This window comes from Girardinichthys multiradiatus, chromosome 7 (assembly GCF_021462225.1).
Source record: "Girardinichthys multiradiatus isolate DD_20200921_A chromosome 7, DD_fGirMul_XY1, whole genome shotgun sequence".
Lineage (NCBI taxonomy): Eukaryota > Metazoa > Chordata > Actinopteri > Cyprinodontiformes > Goodeidae > Girardinichthys > Girardinichthys multiradiatus.
In genome coordinates this window covers 16,947,392-16,969,755 of record NC_061800.1, presented here as the reverse complement: position 1 = coordinate 16,969,755, position 22,364 = coordinate 16,947,392, and the positions used below count along the sequence as shown (strand labels likewise).

The following is a 22,364-nucleotide window of genomic DNA, read 5'->3' as shown; positions in this document are numbered from 1 at the left end:
TAGACAGGTCAGATAGACGCAGTTAAAGGAAGACTGAGGAAGTTCAGACCAAAGATAAATGAGATTTTAAGCAAGACTTAAAAAATTATATTCACAGATGCTGTCCATTCAATCTAACTGAGCTTGAGCTATATTGCAAAGAAAAGTTGGCAAACAATGCAGCCTCTTGTTTGTAAAAAATATAAATAAATAACTTGAAAACCCCTCCTTGAACCGCCACCTAAACGTGGTGAAGAGGTTTGAGTGCTTAAATGATCCTAGAGGCTATGTTGTCTGGGGCTTATATGCCTCTGGTAAGGTCTCCCATGGCAAACAGGCTCTGGGTGACGGGTCAGACAAAGAGCGGTTCAAGACACCTTTACGAGGACCAATAAATCAAGGCACGTGACCTTGCCCGGTACAGTGGAGCCGCGTCCCATCCTGGAGCCAGGCCTAGTGTCGGGACTCGTTGGAGAGCACCTGGTGGCGGGGTTGCTCCTCATGGATCCCAACTGGGCCAAGCCCGAACAAGGCCATCCCCCAGTGGGCCCACCATCTGCAGGGGGAACCATGAAGGACCACTGCAAAGAGGAATGGGCAGCGGACAAAGGTGCAGACCTTGACGACCCGATCTCCAGATGCTTAGACTGGCTCTAGGGATGTGGAATGTCACCTTGCTGGGGAGGAAGGAGCCAGTGCGGGTGGTCGGGAGATATCAACTAGAAACAACAAGCTTGCCCCCCAGCTCAGCCGTCTCGTGTTGGAGTTTACCCCAGTGGATAAAAAGGTCATATCCCCGCGCCTTCGGGTCGGGTACAGGGTCTGACTGTTGTTTCGGTCTACTGGGCCGAGCAGTAATGTGGAGTACCAACCTTCCTAGTATCCCTATTGGGAGTGCTACATAGTGCCCCTCCAGGGGACTCTATTATTCTGCTGGGGGACTTTAACACCCATGTGGGAAATGACAGTGACACCTGGAGAGGCTTGATTGGGTGAAACGGCCTCCCTGATCTGAATTCGAGTGGTGTTTCATTATTGGACTACTGTGCTAGTCACAGATTGTCCATTATGAACACCGGAGGAGCTGGAGGTGGTGTCTGGGGAGAGGGAAGTCTAGGTTTCTCTACTGAGTCTGCTGCCCCCGCGACCCGGTCCCGGATAAAGCGGAAGACGACAAGTACGAACTTAAAAACCATATATATCCTGTTTCTTTCACTTCACAGTTATGCTCTAGTTTGTGTTGGTCTATCACATTAAATCCCAATTAAAAAAAACTAAAAACTTGTGGTTCTCAAAATGTGAAAAAGTTCAAGGGGTGTGAATACCTTTGCAAGGGGCTGTATAAGCAAATGTTTACCTTCTTCACTTCCTAGTCTTCGCAAATTTATAGCTGCCAGCACTTCGGGTTTCAGCTTCTTGTTTTAAGAAACAGTATTATTATCCAAAAATCACATTTAGTGATTTGACATTTTCCATGTTTTCACAAAAAACTGAAAAACAGCAAACTGTAACTGTAGAAAAATATGTATTCTGGCCAAAACTGCTTATAGTAAAGATTCAAAACATATGATTAAAAAGAGGTTCTTTGCTATATGTATGCATTGATAAAACACTGGTTCATCAATTTACCTTTGTTCCTTTTTACCCTATTAATCTAACACTCTTAACTGGCTGAAAAAACAAGAAAACCTTAAGTTCAAAATCATTATGTACAAGGGCCAAACATTCGATATTCTCAGAGACTTTTGCCTTAAAAGCAAAACTTTGTACGTTATGATGCTTTAAACTAAGAATAAAGATGAACATTCAGATAAAACACAAGTTATAAAAAGTACCCAAATAACATCATCTTAAAAATCTATCTCTTTCACATGTATAAGAAACAAAATTGGTGTTTTCTTCAAGTGCCTCCAAATTTGAAACTTTATTAAAATTTACCATTTACTCTGTTTACTAAAACACTGGGGTTCAAATGTAGCTATTTTGGCCATGGGAGTATGCTAAGTATAGCATAACAGCCACAACATGTCACACTTCCTGGCTTCCTGGCTTCAAAACCATAGATGTATTTCTTTCATTTCATGCTGAATGGCAAAACAAAAGAAAAAAATATCTAGACACATTGTTTTATTCCTCTGGCAGTCTCTATGTGTACCATAAACACATCACTCACATGCAACACAAAAACAAATGAGACCAGAAACCTTTTACTGCATATAATTCATTCATGAATGCTCTTCCTGTACAACGGCAAAGAGGCTGTGCTGGGAGGTGAGAAGCATTTCATTTGGCTTTTAAAGCCATTGAGAAATGCTTCATTGAGGAGAAGTTGGAAATATGACTCATCCTAAGATATGACAGCTCTGCAACAAGCCCTAAAAAGTAGTTTGGTTGCACAGTTTTTGCATTTTTAGGGGGATATTTTAAATGTGGCAGGGTTGTTCTTGGGTGACGGTAGGTACAATTATTTGACTTTAGGTGTAGAAAGTGTGACCTATTATTGTAAACAGGTGCTTCAGTTGTTCTTCCTATAATGGCATTTAAATTATTTCCAGAAATTGTCTTTCTTGCACCAAGTGCTGTTGTAGCCTCTTGTGGACAGCAGAGGCCAGTGTTGTATGGATATTCATTCAAGAAATGTTATCCCAATGAGATTCAGTCAACAGTATTTCCTCTACCTTTAAGTGTGCTGCTGTGCCAGATATTTTTAGCTTTGCACAGTAATTCAAATCAAGTTTCTACAACAGAGAACAGACACTGTTTTACAACATTGTGGAGGAGTGACACTGTTTGTCTTGCCATCAGCTCACTGTGGTGTCTGTTGCACCAACTGAAGTAAAATACATAACAGGCCGATGATGAGTTTTGTATAGCCTGCATGCAGGAAGTGGAAAACTATTGTTTCTAAATTTTGAAAAATACCAATTTGTTTAGTCTGTATTAATCTTTAATCTGTGTGATAATGCTCTGTAAAAGAATGTCTTCACACTGCATTTATTTTTGCAGTCACTTGCTAAAAAGGTTCCTTTCTTTATTTAACTGCATTCCTTTGTGTGATCGTCCATGTGAGCTTTGCTAAATAAACACACTATATGAAACCATTTATATATAGGCCTTTTTATGCAACCACCATTGCAACCATGTAAATCAAATTGCACTTACCTAAAAAAGCCAGTTCTAGTTAAAAGACTAAAAACCGTTTGTAATAATCTTTGACTAGATGTTACAAGGGGACTTTAGATTCATGATGCCAGAAACAAAGAGTCAACAGTGGTTATGCAGTTTGAGCCAATTTTTTATTTCAGCTTCACTTTTGATAGTTAGTAACTCCATAATTTTTATTCAATATGTTCAAATTGGCCACAGCATTTAAAACACAGCTTGGAAAAAGTGTTTTATTTATTGTCTCTCAGTATCCATTGAGCTGTGCTTGTCTTGCGGCAGAGGGATCATGAATTTAGGAGAGAAACCCAGACATCCTCTTCCCATCAGCACACTCCAGCTCATTCTGGGTTATCCCAAGGCTTTCTTGTGCCACTCCAATGGGTTCTGGGTCTGGCCCACAATCTCCTCCCAGTGTGATGTGCCCAAAAAAGACAATAGAGACCCCAAACAGATTGAGAAGTGTGACCCTTCGATGTCTTAAATGCAGCATTGAAGATAAGTCTCAACCATGACAGGCCCACAACATCCATAGCCTTCGAAATCTGTGGTTGAATCCCATCCCCCTAGTACCTTTTTCACTACCTTAGCAACATCTGCCCTGGTGATATACTTGGTTTCCTCTGGGTCCTCACACACTACTTATTCCACAGAGGACAAAAGGACATATAAATAGAATATAAATATTGTTTATTTTCCCACAGTGGGGAAATCCAGGTGTGGTCAAACTGACATGATCCTCAAAGTGCTCCTTACACTGTCCAGGAATATCTTCGTCCAGGTCAGCAGTTCCACTACCAAACTAAACACAGTCTGGGATGGTGCCTGCTTCCCCTTTCTGAGTCAGCAAACCTCATTCTTCAGCTTGACATCTTCCAATACTGATAGTGTCCACCAGTTATTCCCCTGCTTGCATCTGTTCATGGCAGCAATGACCTTTAGGCAACCTTCAGGCATGATCCTCCTGAACATGACCCATTCAGATTTCATGTCCCCAACCTCACTTGGAAATTAAAAGAAACTCCTGGAAGTGAGAGTTTATCATCTCTAGGATAAGCTCATTTTCTTGTTCCCAGTTTACCCTCACCACTCATTTGGGTTTCCCAGGTCTGTCTGGCACCCAGCCTTCTGTCATATCTAACACATCTTCAGGTGGTGATGCATTGACAGCTCTGCCTCTCTCTTTCCTTGACTGTCTGAGACATACTTTATTTCTGCAGGTCTGATGATATGACTACAAACTTGATCATCAAACTTTTGTAAAGGTTGGACAGGTACCAAGTACACTTATGAACCACCGTAATCTCAAAGATAAAGTTTGTTACGTTTAAGAGTATTTCATATAATTAGGAATAGTTTATTATTGTGTATTGATTCTACTTCAGTAATACACACATACTTTATTTAGGCAAATATCCATCTGAAATAATTGGCCAGAAATATGTTTACAAAGAACTTTTACTAAATTGTTTTACCACAAAAAGAGCTACGTGATCCTAATGTTTTAATGCACATCCATGATGCTAAATCACTCATGTCTGTAAAGGGAAGCGATGTTAATTTCTTGTTATATCTTTACAGTGTAGTACCTAGTGCATCATTGGGCCGATCAGCCACTGATCTCAGGAATATTGCAAGGTTTTCCGGAATTTATATGGGTAGAAAGGTTTAGGATAAATATGTATTTAGTTGTTTAAAGACGATTTCTTATTCATATCTGTCCCCTATCCCAGATTTGAATATATTTGTCCTGTTCAGAGTCAAATGTAATAAATGTACTAATTTAAAACCAAAGCAAGAGGGCACATTATTGACCAGCAATCACCCCTTCAATGTCTGGCTAGTCTCGGGCTCTGCCTGTGTTGCTTTTATCACAGTTTCTGTTTAGAGTTACATGTTTACAAGCACATAGAGGTTAAAATTGTATGTAACTACGATGGTTTCAATTTTGATTCTTAATAACGACAGAATATGTTTCTTTTTTGAAAAGGTATAAAAGTCCTTTTGGCATTCTTAGAATAATAAAAAATGGATAATGCAAAGTATTCAGGCGGAACTGTTTGTCCTACTCAAGTTTCTTTACGACACTTTATGGCAGAACACGCGCTGCAGGGAGAAGCCGCGGATTTGATTTTCCGAAGCTAATCAGTTAGCGCGTACTGTTCAGCGTGCAGCTTTCTCCCTCTCCGGGAATGCCACTGTTTTAAAAATCAAACCGTCGAATTAAAAACACAACAAAATGAACTTTGACAGACTCAGAAAACGAGTTCGGCAGTACATTGACCAGGTGAGAGAACTGAAGCCTTTGTTAGTTTCTGTGTTGCTAGCAGATGCTAACTCTCAGCACACTTAGCGCAAAAAAATCTTAACCGTTCCCCAGTTTGGAAATGCATTGAAAACTTTAAACTAAATGAAAACTGCGTATATAGCCTAACCCTGTGGTTCCTTGTGTGTTTGTTTATAGCAACAGTATCAAAGTGCGCTGTTTTGGGCCGACAAGATAGCATCCCTTTCTCATGGTGAGTAGCAGTCGGTAGTGTCATGTTATATTAATTTCTATAACGACCGGAACATTTCCTCCTTCAGACCCTGTCAAGTGATAAATCCAAAGTACTGGCCCTTCACTTCCTAACGGGTTCACTTGTGGGTTTGTGGTGTAACTTGGTAACTTTTTGTAGTATGTTGGCCACCGTTTGTGATTTCAGGGCTTTATCTGCATATTTGCAGTTCCAGAGCTGGATCTGACCAAAGAAAGAGAAGTGGGATCCACTTATTGAAACTGACATATTGATAAATCAGGGAAGAAAACTTTGAGTATTAACGTTAAAGGCGCCTTGCACTGTCCACTAACCCACCATCTCTTTAGACATTTTTGTTTGTATGGATTTCTTCCTCCTGTTAAATGAAACCTCTTATTTTGTGAAATTTAGCTACCATCACTGTGTTGCTCAACCTAAATATAAACCATTTATATTTAATACTGAATGTGCATGTTGTTTGATGTTATGAAGCCAGTGTTCATCACAAACAAGTTGTTTTAGATGAAGAAAAAAACAGCTGTGTCACTTTAAATAACACATGGGGTCAAATACTAATAGCCACAGGTTAACTGGTACCAAGCTATACGAAGGGTTTTAAAAGCTGCGGTTTCATAACATAAAGGTTTTCAGTGATGACATTCCTTCATTTTTCAAGTACTTGAAGACGACCTGAGATTTATTTGGTTGTATGGAGGAAAAGTAACACAGTGTTGTCCCTACCGTACCTGTTGCTGTGCCCTTTCTGCCTGAAAAGAGCTGCTGCACTTTTCCTTACTGATAAGAAAATACATTTGGCTGCTTGGAAATAACCTGGCCAGTGATGCTGTGAAAGGATGAGAAAGGAGCACCACCCATCACTCTTACTAAGGTATCACCGACCTAAAACTACAGCTGGCAAGCTACGAGCAATATGTCTCCTAAGCAGCCAGCTGCAGGCTAGCTACCAGAGCAGATAGACTGACCAATCAACCAGCCAATATCAGCTTGTCATTATTCTTTGGGTTAATATGTCGATCCTCTTTAAAAACATTTACTATCAATCATCTTGTGCCAAAATGGCTGCCCCAATTTGGGTGATATACATCATTAAAGGTTGTGTAGGTCGTTTGATGAGAACTTGTTGCTTTGGACCATCACAGCTGAAATGAGACCGGCTGTTCCTGCAGAAAATGCAGGGTTCTTATACAGCCTAAAAAAGTAAGCAAAAGCATGGAATTTGAGTACTTTTCTTCTCTGGCTATTTGTGGAAAAAGAAAATGGCATAGAGAAAATGAATGGATGACAGATCACCAGTCAGAAATTTTATATGACATAGATTGTGAAAGTACTTTTTAATTCCAGTTTAAAAATTGGTTTTAGGGTGTAGAAATATGACATAAAAAACCTTGAACACAATAACTTTCTAATGAGAGCAGTATTTTTTTAAACCTCTCACCAATGATATTGTTCAATCAGAATGTATTGACTCTGTTTCTTTTTTTGACATGCAGAAGATCCCCAGGATATCTACTGGCTAGCTCAGTGCCTTTACCTAACCTCACAGTACCACAGAGCCTCACATGCCCTCCGTTCCAGAAAACTTGACAAAGTAGGAGTCCTTGGAAGTTTTTGGCATAATTCTAAATTTAAGGTAAACTTGTTTCAAAAAGATAAACTGCTTAATAAAATTTGTGTTTGCTCACACAGTTGTATGGAGCTTGTCAGTATCTTGCTGCTAGGTGTCACGTAAGTAAAGTAAAAATGTTTAAAACTGTAAACTGTTTCATGCATATGTATTATTGCAGGTGATCTCACAGATGCATCTCTTTTTATTTTCTTAGTATGCTGCCAAAGAGTTCCAACAAGCCTTGGATATCCTGGATGCAGAGGAGCCTGTCCACAAGAAATTAGTAGATAGAAGTGAAAAGGACGACAGCGGGACAGAAGCTGCAAAGGAATGGGACATGTTGCCCTCTTCTGTAAGTTAAGGCTGACTTGAAAATATTCCGTAGCATAAACATCTCTTACATGTCAGCCTACATTGCAGTGCACTATAGTGGAGTTTGCAGCAAGGTTATATAATAACGAAAACTAGAAGTAAAAAAACATTTTCGTTACCTGAAATAAAAATAAAAACGAGACTTTGTAAAAAAACGAAAACTAATTGAAACTGTGATGAGTGTTCACAAAACTAACTAAAATTAACTGAATTTGTGGAGCTAATGTGCTTAGTTTTCATTTGTGTACCTCATGCATAAGTATGAAGTCTAGTCTTGGGTTGTTTGTTTTCTTGCTGTGCCACATTACGCCAGCAGATGGCGGGTACGTCAGTCAAGTCATCTGAGCGGTCCGTCCACATCTAGCGTCATGTCAGCAAAACTTGGCGCCAGAGTCCAAATTGGGATTTCTTTGAATATGACTGTGTTTTAGATAAAACCAAATGTCTTGTAGTGTAGGGTGTCTAGACGTCCCCGATTTAGACGGCCTGTCCCCGGCTAAAGCTGTCCCTGGAAATGTCCCAGATTTTAGCGTTTTGTGAATGAGAAATGCTGTGTGTAGACTTACCACGGTAGCCGGGGGTACAAAGCCCGTGTGAGTATGTTGAGCGCAACAACTGCTGTTACGGTAGCTGGTCGAGCTGCTGTTAACGTTACAGACGAAGTAGAAGAAGAGCTGAGTGTGCCGCCTTGGACTGGGCAGATGAAGGTTTGTAGGAAACGTTACTAGTGTTGTCAACATAAAAAAAAAAGGTAAATAAAAACCAAATGGCTTGGATGTGTTTTGTTTTACTAAAGGTGAGGACACAAATGTTAATAAACCAAGTTTTTATGAATGAACAGAACAAATAGGAAGACAAGAGCACAACTCCCTGATTTGGGAAATTGGAGCTTCAGGGTCAACGAGGATTCTTTAGTTTATATTTCCTGAGTTGGTTATTTGTTGTTTTCTAATTTATTATAGTGATTTGTGAACTCGGGTTGAGGGGTGTTTTCCACTCAGTTTGGACATATGGAAGTTACTGAAAGGAGTCAGTAACAGGGAAGATGCATGAACCGAGCATGATGAGAAGGGAGAGATAATCACCTGGTTAAATGTGCATTTCTACTGTTGTATGAGCCTGTAGCTCCAAGTAAAAATAGTTTTTTTTTCTTTTTTTAAATATGGCAATTTTGGTATTTCATTAGGTGAGGTAAATAGTTAAATAATGAAAGAAAAGGTAATATTTAAAGGATTATCCTAGTTTCCAAAAATATCCAACTACTAAAGGTTATCTGAAACAAAAATCCTATTTTATTTGTTAAATTGTAATTTTTCAGTATGTTATGCGGTTTTTGGAGAGGTTTGTGATGTCTCTTTTAGAATAGTGAACGTCTAATTGAAGAGGAGAGAGGAGGAAAATAGACTGATAGCTGGAAATGTTCCTGGATTTGATTTCATAAAAATGGTTAAAACTATAACTGAAACTAATAAAAACTAAACTGAAACTACCGTATTTTCCGCACTATAAGGCGCACTTAAAAACCATTAATTTTCTCAAAAAATGACAGTGCGCCTTGTAATCCGGAGCGCCTTATATATGGATCAATTGGTTAATTGGTTGATCCATACTGGTTGAACACGGCGCTCTGTCAAAATGTTTCAGTACGACTGGTAAACTACAAAGCCGCACCGCTTGCAGCATTACGGCTACCGTAGTCAGGGGCGTCGCCGAAGTAATAGCGGTAAACACCTGTACTGTGCTTCCTCCTAGTCCAACACCACTTGTGTGTGTATAACGTTTGAATGTACTGTTGCAGGAATTGCCTGAACTATATGTGATTAGAAGCTCAGTGTGTGGGGTGTATGTTTCGTGTGTGTGTATGGAAGATGTTGATATTACTCCTCCGGACAGAGGTGGCGCTGTGTGCTGCCGTAGCTGAGAATCAAGAGTGAAGGAGTGACGTCGGTATTATTGTGTGTGTGGGGTGGGTAGAGACGGCGACCGGAGCAGCGGTGTATGAGTCTGTAAGCCCTGTGTTTTTACGTGCTGTAAAGTCATTAAAAAGAACCCCGAATCTCGTCAACAACTCAGTGTTTTGATGCTGTTTCTTCATGCTCAACTCAGCAACGTATGAGTGAGGGAGTTAACCCCGAGGAAACTAGTAACTTCGGCCCTGGAGAAAGCGTCTCCCCTGTGTCATCAGACTACGGTCAGGGGACAGAAACAGGAAAGGTTAACAGTACTAACGTTTGATTTAGTGCATCAAACTGTTTCTTTTACGTGTTTACTGAATCAGGGAAAAGTTCCCTTTCACGTTTTAACTAACGTTTGATTTCAACTTCAACTTCATAGACTCCAATGCATTCCTAACGTGAGGTTGGCTCTATTCAATAGAATTCTATGTAGAGGAGACCTTACCATGAGAGTGAATGGAGTTATCAGAACGCTGGTTTGTAGTGTATTAATAAAGTTTGACTGACTGACTTATCTGACTGTTTTGTTGACATTCTCTTTAGCACAGCTCCATCTAGTGGATGCATAACGCAACCCCAGTCAAACGTTTGACTGCAGTAGCTTCTATTCTATGCGCCTTATAATCCAGTGCGCCTTATAGTGCGGAAAATACGGTAAGCATTTTCAAAAAATATAAACTAAACTAGCAAACAAATGATAAAAACTAATTAAAACTAAAATAGAATTGAAAATGTGAAGTCAAAACTAAATAAAAATAAAAACTAATGAAAATTGCAAAACTATTAAAACCGTGGGTTGCAGGCATAGATACCACTCAATACATGTCAGAATAGACCAGTTGGGGGTTAGAGCAAAGAAGTTGGCTTCCGGAAGCTGTATCTACACATCGCACACAAGGATGAACCAGACTTTCGGAAATTCCTCCTGTTGATTTATTTTCCAAGATGTCTCACAAGGAGGCAGTATGTCTGAGGTGGGCCTTAGAAATGTGCCTCCAGTTAACTCAAATGTTGTGAAGTAGCATATCAGACGCTACAAAAGCCATGATATGATCAACTGGACTTTCTAAAACTGTTTAAAGACACATAATCTTGGTGTATGTAAGCTTCTTATTTTATCTTATTATGTTTGGCATTAACTAATAGAAATCATTTTAGTTATCTTAACTGACCTTAAACAGAAAGTTACGTGTCTTTTTATACAGTGTATGTACAAATCTGGTTTCAGCTTTAAAGGTTTGAACTGAAGTTCTTGTTCAAAATAATTTCATAATATTGAGAAATGTTAATGTACATCCCCATAATGACATGAGTGTAAAAGACTTAACATTTTAAGCATCATGATTATTGAAAAGATTGGCAAGACTGTCAGAATTTGTTGTTAAAGGAATTCTAAAAACGTTAAATAAAACTTTGATTAAAGTCATGTATTTACTTTTCCCTCTGGTTTCTCTTACCACTCTCTGAAAATGTCCAGATCAGTAGCTCTATCTGCCTCCTGCGGGGTAAAATCTATGATGCCATGGACAACAGGCCCCTGGCCACCTTCAGCTACAAAGAGGCCTTGAAACTAGATGTCTACTGCTTTGAAGCCTTTGACCTTTTAACGTCCCACCACATGTTGACAGCACAGGAAGGTTAGGTTGCGATAATGTCATTTTTTCAACTGAGCACATGTGTCAGTCATTTCTTTGCAACCTTTATAATGACTTTACATTCAAATAAAACATCATTTTCTACCTGCAACAGAGAAGGACTTTCTGGACTCGCTTCCTTTAAGTCAGCAATGCACTGAGGAAGAGGAGGAGCTGTTACACTTCCTTTTTGAGAATAAATTAAAGAAGGTAGGAGGCTCTGCATTGACTTTTTTGTGCAAAAACACATTGTTTTGCTTTATATTCTCGTTTGCTTAAAAAACGAAATAAAAATGTATTTATTCATTTATTTATCCGGCAACAAATTGCATATTTCATAAAAAAAAATGTTAGTTACCATTATTTAGATAGCAGAAATGCATCAGCCATGTTTTTTTTTTGGCTGATACCAATTTCCTTTCTTTGTTTTGTTTTTTTTACACATAGAAGTAACAAGTAACACATAAAAGATAAAACAGGCTGCAAGTTCGTTGATAGATGTAGTAGATGTAGTAGCTTTGAATCCTACAGAAAATTATTCCCATGTATGTATCAAGACACACATTCCTAACAGCGGCGGATGCTGGTCTTTCAATGAGGGGAAGCTCAATTTCAAGATTGCTGATTTCGCTATCAATCAAAAAGGGATTCAGCCTCAGACAGATCATCCAATCGTCATGCAGAAGCTGAGCATCCGGGCCAGCCGAGGCCAGCCCACTGCCCCATAGACCCCCAAAGACGCTGAGCGTCCGATGGGCGGGACAAAGCCCAGCATTTTTGCTTCGCTATTGAACTCATTGTTTAAAGCACTGTGAAGCTGCGGGAATGAGTGAGAGGAAAGCCGCGTCGTTACCAGTGATAAGAAGCTGATTCTGAACAAAAGTTGAGCGCGTTGTAGCGCATATTTAGTCAATGACATGTACACACAACAGTATATATTTGATCACTTATTTTTTGACATTTTAGGGGAAGTTGAGCTTCCTTTGCAGTCTTAGAGCAATCACCACTGATTCCTAACCTTCACCTGTTTGTTATTCAACTGAACAAAATTCATCCAAGTACATGGTGTTGGTTGATGCGTTTAAAGACGGAAAATAGTGGGAGTTCTTATCTTTGTTGCATTTAATAAAAAGAAGGAAAACTGTTTTTTTAGTATTTCAATATAGTGTCACATCCAATTCAGACAACTTTGTCTGATTCTGATCTCATTAATTTAAATGTATATTTATCTTTTCTCAGCTGAGAAAGTAGAAGACCTTTTGTGGGATAGTGTTTTCCCTTTTTTTTTTTTTAAGTAGAATTAACACGTAGTCATAGAAGCAAGGTATGATTTGTATCAGGGGCATCCCTTCTCTAACACCCCTGAATTAAATGGCTGGATTCCATCATCAACTTGTCATTCAGCTCCGCAGGGCCATGGAAACAAACCATCCATTTTATTCCGGTGTGTTGTAGAAGGGATGCATCTAAATGTTGCAGGATCGTAGCTCACGATGACTGAAGTTGGGCACCTCTGATTTACACATTTGTGTGTTTTTTTTTGTGTGTTTTACAGTATTTCTGGGTGCAGTGAAAACATGTTTAATGCATTAAATTCCAGTTTAAAATTATCTGTCTTTAAAGAAGTGCATCAGAGAACCCAGAGTTTGTTAATGTTCATTTAGTGTTAGTGTTGACTTGAAACGGACATTTTCCAATATTCTTTAGAGTAAATATTTAATTTGTGTCGCCACCAAGGAACTTGTCATTTTAGATAAAAAAAAATGTGGCTTTTCAAATTTTTGTTTTCACAGGTCTTTATCGGGATCCCTTTTCCTGTTTTCGCTCTTGCTAAGATAAAAATCTTAGTAGTGGTTTTCACATACATGCGTGACGTAAACCTTCTTACACATTGTTATTCTCTGTTTATCTCCAGTATAACAAGCCCAGCGACCTGGTGGTGCCAGAGATGGTCAATGGTCTCCAAGACAACTTGGATGTAGTCGTGTCTCTTGCTGAGAGGCATTATTATAACTGTGATTTCAAGATGTGTTACAAACTCACATCAACGTAGGTGACCAGTGTTTTTTTTTCCTAGTAAATTTGTGGTGTTGTTAAGCAATAAATGCCTAGCTCCACTGAAAATTTGTGATGATTAGCAGTCGCTGAGGGCTTCTTATGCATTTGCATTTACCACATGTTAATGAATTGTCAAAAGCCGTGAAGAAACAGCAGGGGCAACACTTTGGAAGTATGGTTGATGTTTATAACCTCCTAGTTTTGACTTCTCTCTGGCCCATTAAACATTTCCCAGTGGTTTGTTATGCATCTAATTAAGAAGTTGTGATGTGTGTGTGTTAAACACAACGTTTGCTTTTCAGGGTGATGGTGAAAGACCCTTTTCATGCCAACTGTTTACCAGTTCACATAGGGACGCTGGTAGAGCTTGGAAAAGCAAATGGTAGTTTAATTTGCATTCATTTACCGAGGACATTTAGTTTACGTTTTAGGACTAATCAGTTTGTCTTTTCTCACTGCAGAGTTGTTTTACCTCTCACACAGACTTGTAGATCTGTACCCAAACAATCCAGTGAGTATTTTTCTACTTTTGTTAACATAACCTTTTTTTTTTTTTTTTTTATCCAGCCTGTTTTTTGTTTTATAACCAAAGAAAAATGTTCCCAGGTATCCTGGTTTGCTGTTGGGTGCTACTATCTCATGGTTGGCAACAAAAATGAACATGCTAGGCGATACCTTAGGTAGGGTATTTACAGTCAAAAGTCAAAAATGGTGTCCTGCTTAATTTCTCATTAGGTTAATTTTAACGTGTGGCTTATTTCCTGTAGTAAAGCCACCACTCTGGAGAGAACTTATGGTCCCGCATGGATCGCCTATGGTCACTCATTTGCTGTGGAAAGTGAGCATGACCAAGCCATGGCTGCATACTTCACTGCTGCTCAGCTAATGAAAGGGTAGGTAACAACTGGTGCCCGCTGGATATTGTCTCTTCTTCGGGTAATTTTCTAACATGGTTGTCAACAGTTTCTGAGATACTTGGACCCTCCAATCTGGCACCAACAATCATGCTGCATTCAAATCTCCTTTTTTCCTGATTCTAATGGATAGTTTAAACGGATAGATGCTTAAATGCATCGAGTTAAGGAGGAAACAAGCAATTAAACTTAATATAATGGCCGGTTGAATGTATATTTCATACTATACAAAGTGTTCATTGAGGAGAATCTTTCTTTGTAGGCTCACAACAACAAAGCAACTTAAAGCAAATTTAAACACCTCACAAGTTTTTTTTTTACATGGGTTACATAAGAAGCAGATATATTTAGAAATGTCTCTTAGGATTAATTGAAACTTTTGCTTATTTACATAAGAAAAGTTTTCAAATCTGCAAGATGTCAGATACAGGCTTAATATAATGGATCCTTCTGGTTACTTTTAACAATTTGGAGTCAAGTTTTTTATCGCTGTGGTCCCAGTTATTTTATTTTTTTTCTTGAGAAATTTTTCTTTCTGTTGTAAAACTGCATGTTTTTCTTTAAATCATCCCTGTTAAATGACATAAACCCAATTTCTTTTGTATTGCTTGCTGTTTGATCTCCATAGATGTCATTTACCCATGCTCTACATTGGGCTGGAGTACGGTCTAACTAACAACTCCAAGCTGGCGGAGCGGTTTTTCAGCCAAGCTCTTAGTATCGCCCCAGAAGACCCGTTTGTCATACATGAGGTGGCAGTGGTTGCATTTCAAAATGGAGAGTGAGTATATTGCTCCAAACAAACCAAAACAGTATTCTTAATAGATATTGTAATTTTATTAAAGTTCATTTTAGTCTTTGTGCAGTTGTTTACCACTGCTGATGAAAAGAACACAATGATGTGGAAATATTGCCATCATGCATGAGAAGTTGTTCATGAGTTGATTAATAGAAGATCTGCATGTTTTTCTCCTCGACTGGTACAGCTGGAAGACGGCAGAAAGGTTATTTCTGGATGCAATGGAGAAAATCAAAGCCATAGGGAATGAGGTGAGAGCTGATTCAATGTGGTGCATGACTTTCAAACGTACGTTCTGTATAAGAGTTACTAATAATTTGTCTTGATTTTATTTAAGGTTACTGTGGACAAGTGGGAGCCCTTGTTGAACAACTTGGGTCATGTGTGCCGAAAACTAAAGTAGGTGTTGCACCATTTACACTGTGTGGGTTTCTTTTTAATTAACCCTTTTATGTCCTGTCCTCACAGCATCACCCTGGCCTTTGCTGTGGGTTCATTTTACTGAAACAGATACCTGATGAATTCAGTGGAGTATATTTTTTTTCCCTAGCCATTTTTGGGTGGGACACTTTGATTGATAAGGCCAAATAATACAGGATAGTGTGTGCACTGAAAAATGGAACCATATGTGCACTTGTTTTGGGGATTAGGATTGTGAGCAACATGCATGGAAATGCTTTTATAGTTTTCTTTTCCCCTTAGAGTTAAAATGTGAATAATTTTCAGGACAGCAGTATTAGGTTGTTTCTCTTTTCAAGACTATAAATAGATCAACACCTTGGAACCTGCTATGGATTCATTGTTAATCTGCTGTTAGTGGCTAAGCCTTGGAAGCTGTGGAGAACAATGTAAATGTGCACCCCTAAACATAAACTCAAACATTAATTTTGACATTGCTTTTCAGGGCATGCTTTGTTGTCATGCGATCTATAAAAACAGGAATGAAATGTTAATCATTCTGCAATGTCTGTTTATTAAATTCTGTTAAGTCCTTGGATAACAGCTTTCTAAATTGTTGTGTTTAATGTTGTAGAAAGTACGACCAGTCTCTGGAGTACCATCGTCAAGCACTGGTGTTGATCCCTCAGCATGCATCTACGTATTCTGCGATAGGATATGTGCACAGTCTCATGGGGGACTTTGAAAGTGCTATAGACTACTTTCATACGGTAAGATTAAAGGCGTTAGTCTCTGAGCTTCGTTGCATCTATGTGAGGTTTCACCATGGTTGGTAATTCCTTGATGTTAAAATGAGAGATGGCGTTTTTCTTTCAAGGGTGTAAGAAGCATTAGGAACGTGACAGAAATCATAGCACTTTATTTTGAAAAAAGTACCTCTAGTAATTTGCTGTCCAATCAGCTTTCACTTGAGAAATAAAACATTTCAGGCAAGGAATAAACCAATGAATTATAAAACTGTCAAAGATGGTTTTATTAGTGCTTGGTTACAGTTTTAACATTATAAAACTAGCTTGAGATTTGATTGATTAGATTTTTTTTTTTTTTGGTGCCAGATTGAATCTTCTTTTCTACCACAGGCTCTCGGGTTGAAAAGGGACGACACTTTCTCAGTGACGATGCTTGGCCATTGTATCGAGATGTACATTGGGGACACGGACGCATATATAGGTTTGTGTTATTTCAATAAAATTGCAAAACGTATACAATTTTATTCCCTGTTAATATTTTCCACAATTCCATTCAATCTAAAAGACAAACTTTCCTTTTTAATGTAAATATTTTATTTTGTTCTTTTGTTTAACAAAATTAAAAGACCAGAAAAATGCACATTGCAGTATAAAATATAGCGTGAAATCAATAAGTAAAACGCAGCTCTTTATTTATTCGAAAAAGCAAAAGGCTGTCGTATTCAGCATGCTGTGTCTATATGTTTAAGCTCTTCTCTCATACATGAGATGGGTGTGAAAATGAACAAAAAATATGCTTCATATCTTTCACGAGTTCAACGCCAAAGGGAAAACTATTTATTAAACTCCTTTTATTCCTGTTTACAAACATAATTAAGAATTGGACATTTACCTGTAAAATAGATTGTTTTCCTAAACTGCATTTATCACATTCGTTGTCATTGTTATTAATTAAGATATTTGGTTTATATCTTTAATATTTCCCACCAATCTATATTAGAAAACTATACTATAATATGCTATGCTATTAATAGATATATTTATTTAGTTTTCATTATTTAAGGGGTCTCAAATTCCAGTCCTTTCAGATGTCTCTGCTTGATCACACATAAATCACATAATTAAGTCATTAGCAGGACATTAAAACTTGATTGCATGATGAGGAGTAATTTAGCCATTTGATTCAGGTGAGTCGGCAGATCGAAAAGTCGGAAGCCCTTGATTCTCTGTACTGGAGTTTAAGACCCCTGATGTTTGCTGTTATTTTACTTTAAACAAGCAGAAGTACATTTGATTTTATACTCTGCATAAAAATATGTCACACATTAAAACAGTCTATCTTCACAACATGAGAGCTAAACAAAAAATTCTAACAATTGTGTACTTTAGTGGAGATGTCTGTGACAGGTGAAAGAAATAAAAATGAACAAAGGTGCTGTGCATTATGCAGGTGTGCACAAGGTTTTAGTGTTTGCAGGTTTCTTTAGAGACATATTTTGGTGTTGAGCTCAACTCTAAAGTACTTTTAAAAGAGACTTTCCTTTTCAAAATGTCAAAAACATCAGATTCTTTGTTTTGCAGATAATGTTTGTGTTTAAAAAATCCTTTTGAATACCCTGTAAAAGTACTCAGTGTTCTGCTGCTTATATTTCTAACACTTAAATAACACTTGTTGAATGCTAAAACTCTTTGGCTGTTGAATTGGTGAATTATTTTCTTTCACCTCACAATTACACACGTTGTGGTTTAAAATGATTAGAATGGGAAAAGTGGAATTTGGATAATAATTAAATAGATTTCATTGGGCCATATGATGGGATGCATAAGACATAGATAAAGACATAGATTTAGGTTTAACATTATTGCTGGAGATTACATCACTGGATTAGCCTGTTTGTTAAAGGCTGTTCCACTCTATTTCAGTCTGTAAACACATCGACTGACATTATGTTAAATGGCAGCAGAGTTTTGAGTTATATAAGAATTCCAAATATATACAGGTCCTTCTCAAAATATTAGCATATTGAGATAAAGTTCATTATTTTCCATAATGTCATGATGAAAATTTAACATTCATATATTTTAGATTCATTGCACACTAACTGAAATATTTCAGGTCTTTTATTGTCTTAATACGGATGATTGTGGCATACAACTCATGAAAACCCAAAATTCCTATCTCACAAAATTAGCATATTTCATCCGACCAATAAAAGAAAAGTGTTTTTAATACAAAAAACGTCAACCTTCAAATAATCATGTACAGTTATGCACTCAATACTTGGTCGGGAATCCTTTTGCAGAAATGACTGCTTCAATGCGGTGTGGCATGGAGGCAATCAGCCTGTGGCACTGCTGAGGTCTTATGGAGGCCCAGGATGCTTCGATAGCGGCCTTTAGCTCATCCAGAGTGTTGGGTCTTGAGTCTCTCAACGTTCTCTTCACAATATCCCACAGATTCTCTATGGGGTTCAGGTCAGGAGAGTTGGCAGGCCAATTGAGCACAGTGATACCATGGTCAGTAAACCATTTACCAGTGGTTTTGGCACTGTGAGCAGGTGCCAGGTCGTGCTGAAAAATGAAATCTTCATCTCCATAAAGCTTTTCAGCAGATGGAAGCATGAAGTGCTCCAAAATCTCCTGATAGCTAGCTGCATTGACCCTGCCCTTGATAAAACACAGTGGACCAACACCAGCAGCTGACACGGCACCCCAGACCATCACTGACTGTGGGTACTTGACACTGGACTTCTGGCATTTTGGCATTTCCTTCTCCCCAGTCTTCCTCCAGACTCTGGCACCTTGATTTCCGAATGACATGCAGAATTTGCTTTCATCCGAAAAAAGTACTTTGGACCACTGAGCAACAGTCTAGTGCTGCTTCTCTGTAGCCCAGGTCTGGGGAATGCGGCACCTGTAGCCCATTTCCTGCACACGCCTGTGCACGGTGGCTCTGGATGTTTCTACTCCAGACTCAGTCCACTGCTTCCGCAGGTCCCCCAAGGTCTGGAATCGGCCCTTCTCTACAATCTTCCTCAGGGTCCGGTCACCTCTTCTCGTTGTGCACCGTTTTCTGCCACACTTTTTCCTTCCCACAGACTTCCCACTGAGGTGCCTTGATACAGCACTCTGGGAACAACCTATTTGTTCAGAAATTTCTTTCTGTGTCTTACCCTCTTTCTTGAGGGTGTCAATAGTGGCCTTCTGGACAGCAGTCAGGTCGGCAGTCTTACCCATGATTGGGGTTTTGAGTGATGAACCAGGCTGGGAGTTTTAAAGGCCTCAGGAATCTTTTACAGGTGTTTAGAGTTAACTCGTTGATTCAGATGATTAGGTTCATAGCTCGTTTAGAGACCCTTTTAATGATATGCTAATTTTGTGAGATAGGAATTTTGGGTTTTCATGAGCTGTATGCCAAAATCATCCGTATTAAGACAATAAAAGACCTGAAATATTTCAGTTAGTGTGCAATGAATCTAAAATATATGAATGTTAAATTTTCATCATGACATTATGGAAAATAATGAACTTTATCACAATATGCTAATATTTTGAGAAGGACCTGTATATGTTTGAAACACTGTAGGGGAAAATCATTACAACCGTTTAGTGTGCTTTTACCATAATAAAACAACTGTAGTTTGTTTTTACTATAGTTCAGGTGTTTTGGAATTTAAAAAGCCATAATAAGTAACAGACAACATTGTAAACATGTAAAACTGTACTCGCATTTACTCTACGTATGATTCAAAAACTGTTTTTGATTTTTTTCAAAAGGAACCGACATAAATGACAAGGTGCGAGGCAGTTTGAACACTCCAGCACTGATGAAGATGTTGAACACATCAGAGACAAATGACCTTCAAGCTACGCCAAGGTCGGAAGAGACTAGCTTGTCGACGCTGGAAACCCCAGCATCCAATCAGGAAAAGATGATGCTGGAGCCGCCTCTACGGCTCTCATTAACTCTGGAGTGTGATATGTACGAGAGCGATGTGATGCTGGACACCTTATCAGATACCAGCACGTGATTTCATCCTGCCATGTGGTGGAACTGTGGAAGTAACTGGTTGTCATAGGTACACGTATCCAAGCCCGAGGACGACAGTCAGCGCACAACTTAAGCCGCTGTCCTCCACCATGTGGATTCCCCGCAATGTGTGTTATTTTGTATCAGAATGCTCTTGTGAAATTTTTTTTAACATAAGTGACTGAATTTGTATACAGCACATGGTGTATACCATAATTTCACAAGAATGCACTTTAAAGAAGGGGGAAGTGAACACATGACTTGTTTCAAGGGTTGAATATATTTTACCTCGGGTTAGAAACACTGGGATGATGTGGCCCTATAGCAGGATCAAACACAGCCACACACCTCACAACACAAGGACATTTAAAGTCACTTGCTAATGCCTGAGGCAAGATCCTCCCTGCTGCTTAAAACCTGTGGATTTTCACTCTGAAAAAGGAGCCAGCTAAGTATAATCAAATTTGGTGAATTAACATTTTGGTTATTCTTACAATAAACCATGCATTTCTCTTAAAACTTTAGCAGGCCTTGTTTTTGTGTGTCTGTGGGTACATTGTTAATCTGCGCAATGCATATCTTTTTTTGTAGATGTTTTTAGATGTATTCTGGGGGAGGTGACAAAGTGAGTCTCAAGAAAACAACCAAAAAGTTACCTGTCAGTTCAAGGAGTTTTGTATTACTTTCTTATCCAGTATGTTGGAATGGGCACATTCTCGCAGTGTGTAATAAAATGTTGCACATGGCTGGTGGCACTGAAGATGGTTTGGAAATAGATGGATGGAAAAGAGTACTAAATTGTACACGATTCACTGTTTTGTGTACAGACATAAAACATTTATCAAATGCTTGGACAGTTTTTCAAAATTTGATATGTCATTTTGAATTCTATTTCATAGTTTTTGTTAATATTATTGAATTTCTCTTGATTGTAGCATTTCTAACATTTAATTCGAACTAATTCTGGATTTGGTTTAAAAACTGAAAACGTGGAAATTTACAGTCAAAATGACCTCCAACTCAAAATATCTTCCCACCCAGTCAAATTATTTTCCAAAAAAGTATCAAACATGTTTGCTTAGTTGCGTTAAACCACTATATGGTCTGCAGCTATGTTCTTTGCTAAATTAGCAAGATCTCACCCAAAGTAAATCGACCTCTTAGAAAACCACGTAAAAACGCATATTTTTTTCTCCAGTGTTCAGGAAGATTTAAAAAGCATGACAGCACAATATATACCAACTGGTGAAACCTGAATTATCATACAGACATTATGCACAGATTGGGATTTGGGGAAAAACGTGGGATTCTTAGCTTTCAATTCATCCACCCATCTGTCAGTTTTTCTCAGATCAATATTTTATTTATTTTTTTTGTCGAAGAGAAGGCGTGTGTTCAGTTGTGCATGGCTCAGCAGGAGGGGTTCACCCAGGGAGCCATTCATGTAAAATCCGCCAGTGCTGACAACTTTCCTCCATCCTGTCTGCCTACCATGTCCAGTGATTATCCGCAGAACGGCGTCCAATTGAGGTCATGTCAGTTAGTTTGAGAAGAAATGGGCTGCAGTCCGTCTAAGTCGACCGGTATTTACACACACGATCGGATCTGCCAAGATCCGGATACCTGTTCCACTTTTGTGCCGAACTTAAAGAGCTCGGCATCCGCACCTGATGGATCCCGGACGCGTCAGGAAACCAGCAGCTCGTTGTTGTATAGGTTACTATAGTGAAAAAATTAGTGGTAGAGAATTTGACTTTTTGTTTTGATAAAATGCAAAGAGGTAGTAGTGTTATATATAAGGATGGTGCTTCTTTCTTTTCAGTTCCCTGCCGAGATTCCCATTGGCGGGTCGTGAACCAGTCTGCAGAACTTGCTTTTTGTAGCTCTGCTGCCTCAAACTCTTCCCGTGCGACCCGAGAGCCGCACAGCACCACCAGTCTCCAGCCAGCTGATACAGACTGACCCTAGACTTGATATAATCTACAGGTGAAGCTCTTATTGTAATTTTTTTTTAACTTATTTATATTATTATTTCTTTACAAAAAATGGAAATATAGAAAAAAAAAATGAGGCACAATATTAGATTAAGAAATGTACCACTAGATAACTAAATCATTAAAATGAAATCTGACCACTCGCGATATTTGGTTGTTATACTCTCGCGAGG

General features: G+C 38.7%; 1 protein-coding gene across 1 annotated transcript; it reads left to right on the top strand.

Moving 5' to 3' along the window:
* Nucleotides 1-5,220: 5,220 nt before the first annotated feature.
* On the top strand, nucleotides 5,221-20,721 carry cdc16 (cell division cycle 16 homolog (S. cerevisiae)). The gene is made up of 18 exons (XM_047369641.1): nucleotides 5,221-5,428; nucleotides 5,606-5,660; nucleotides 7,172-7,269; nucleotides 7,368-7,406; nucleotides 7,502-7,639; nucleotides 11,092-11,251; nucleotides 11,364-11,458; nucleotides 13,164-13,297; nucleotides 13,609-13,688; nucleotides 13,768-13,817; nucleotides 13,913-13,986; nucleotides 14,074-14,199; nucleotides 14,849-15,001; nucleotides 15,207-15,270; nucleotides 15,357-15,418; nucleotides 16,053-16,188; nucleotides 16,558-16,648; nucleotides 19,945-20,721. The coding sequence occupies exons 1-18, from the start codon at nucleotides 5,381-5,383 to the stop codon at nucleotides 20,196-20,198; spliced, it is 1,857 nt and encodes a 618-aa protein (XP_047225597.1). The 5' UTR covers nucleotides 5,221-5,380; the 3' UTR covers nucleotides 20,199-20,721.
* The last annotated feature ends 1,643 nt before the right edge of the window (nucleotides 20,722-22,364 follow it).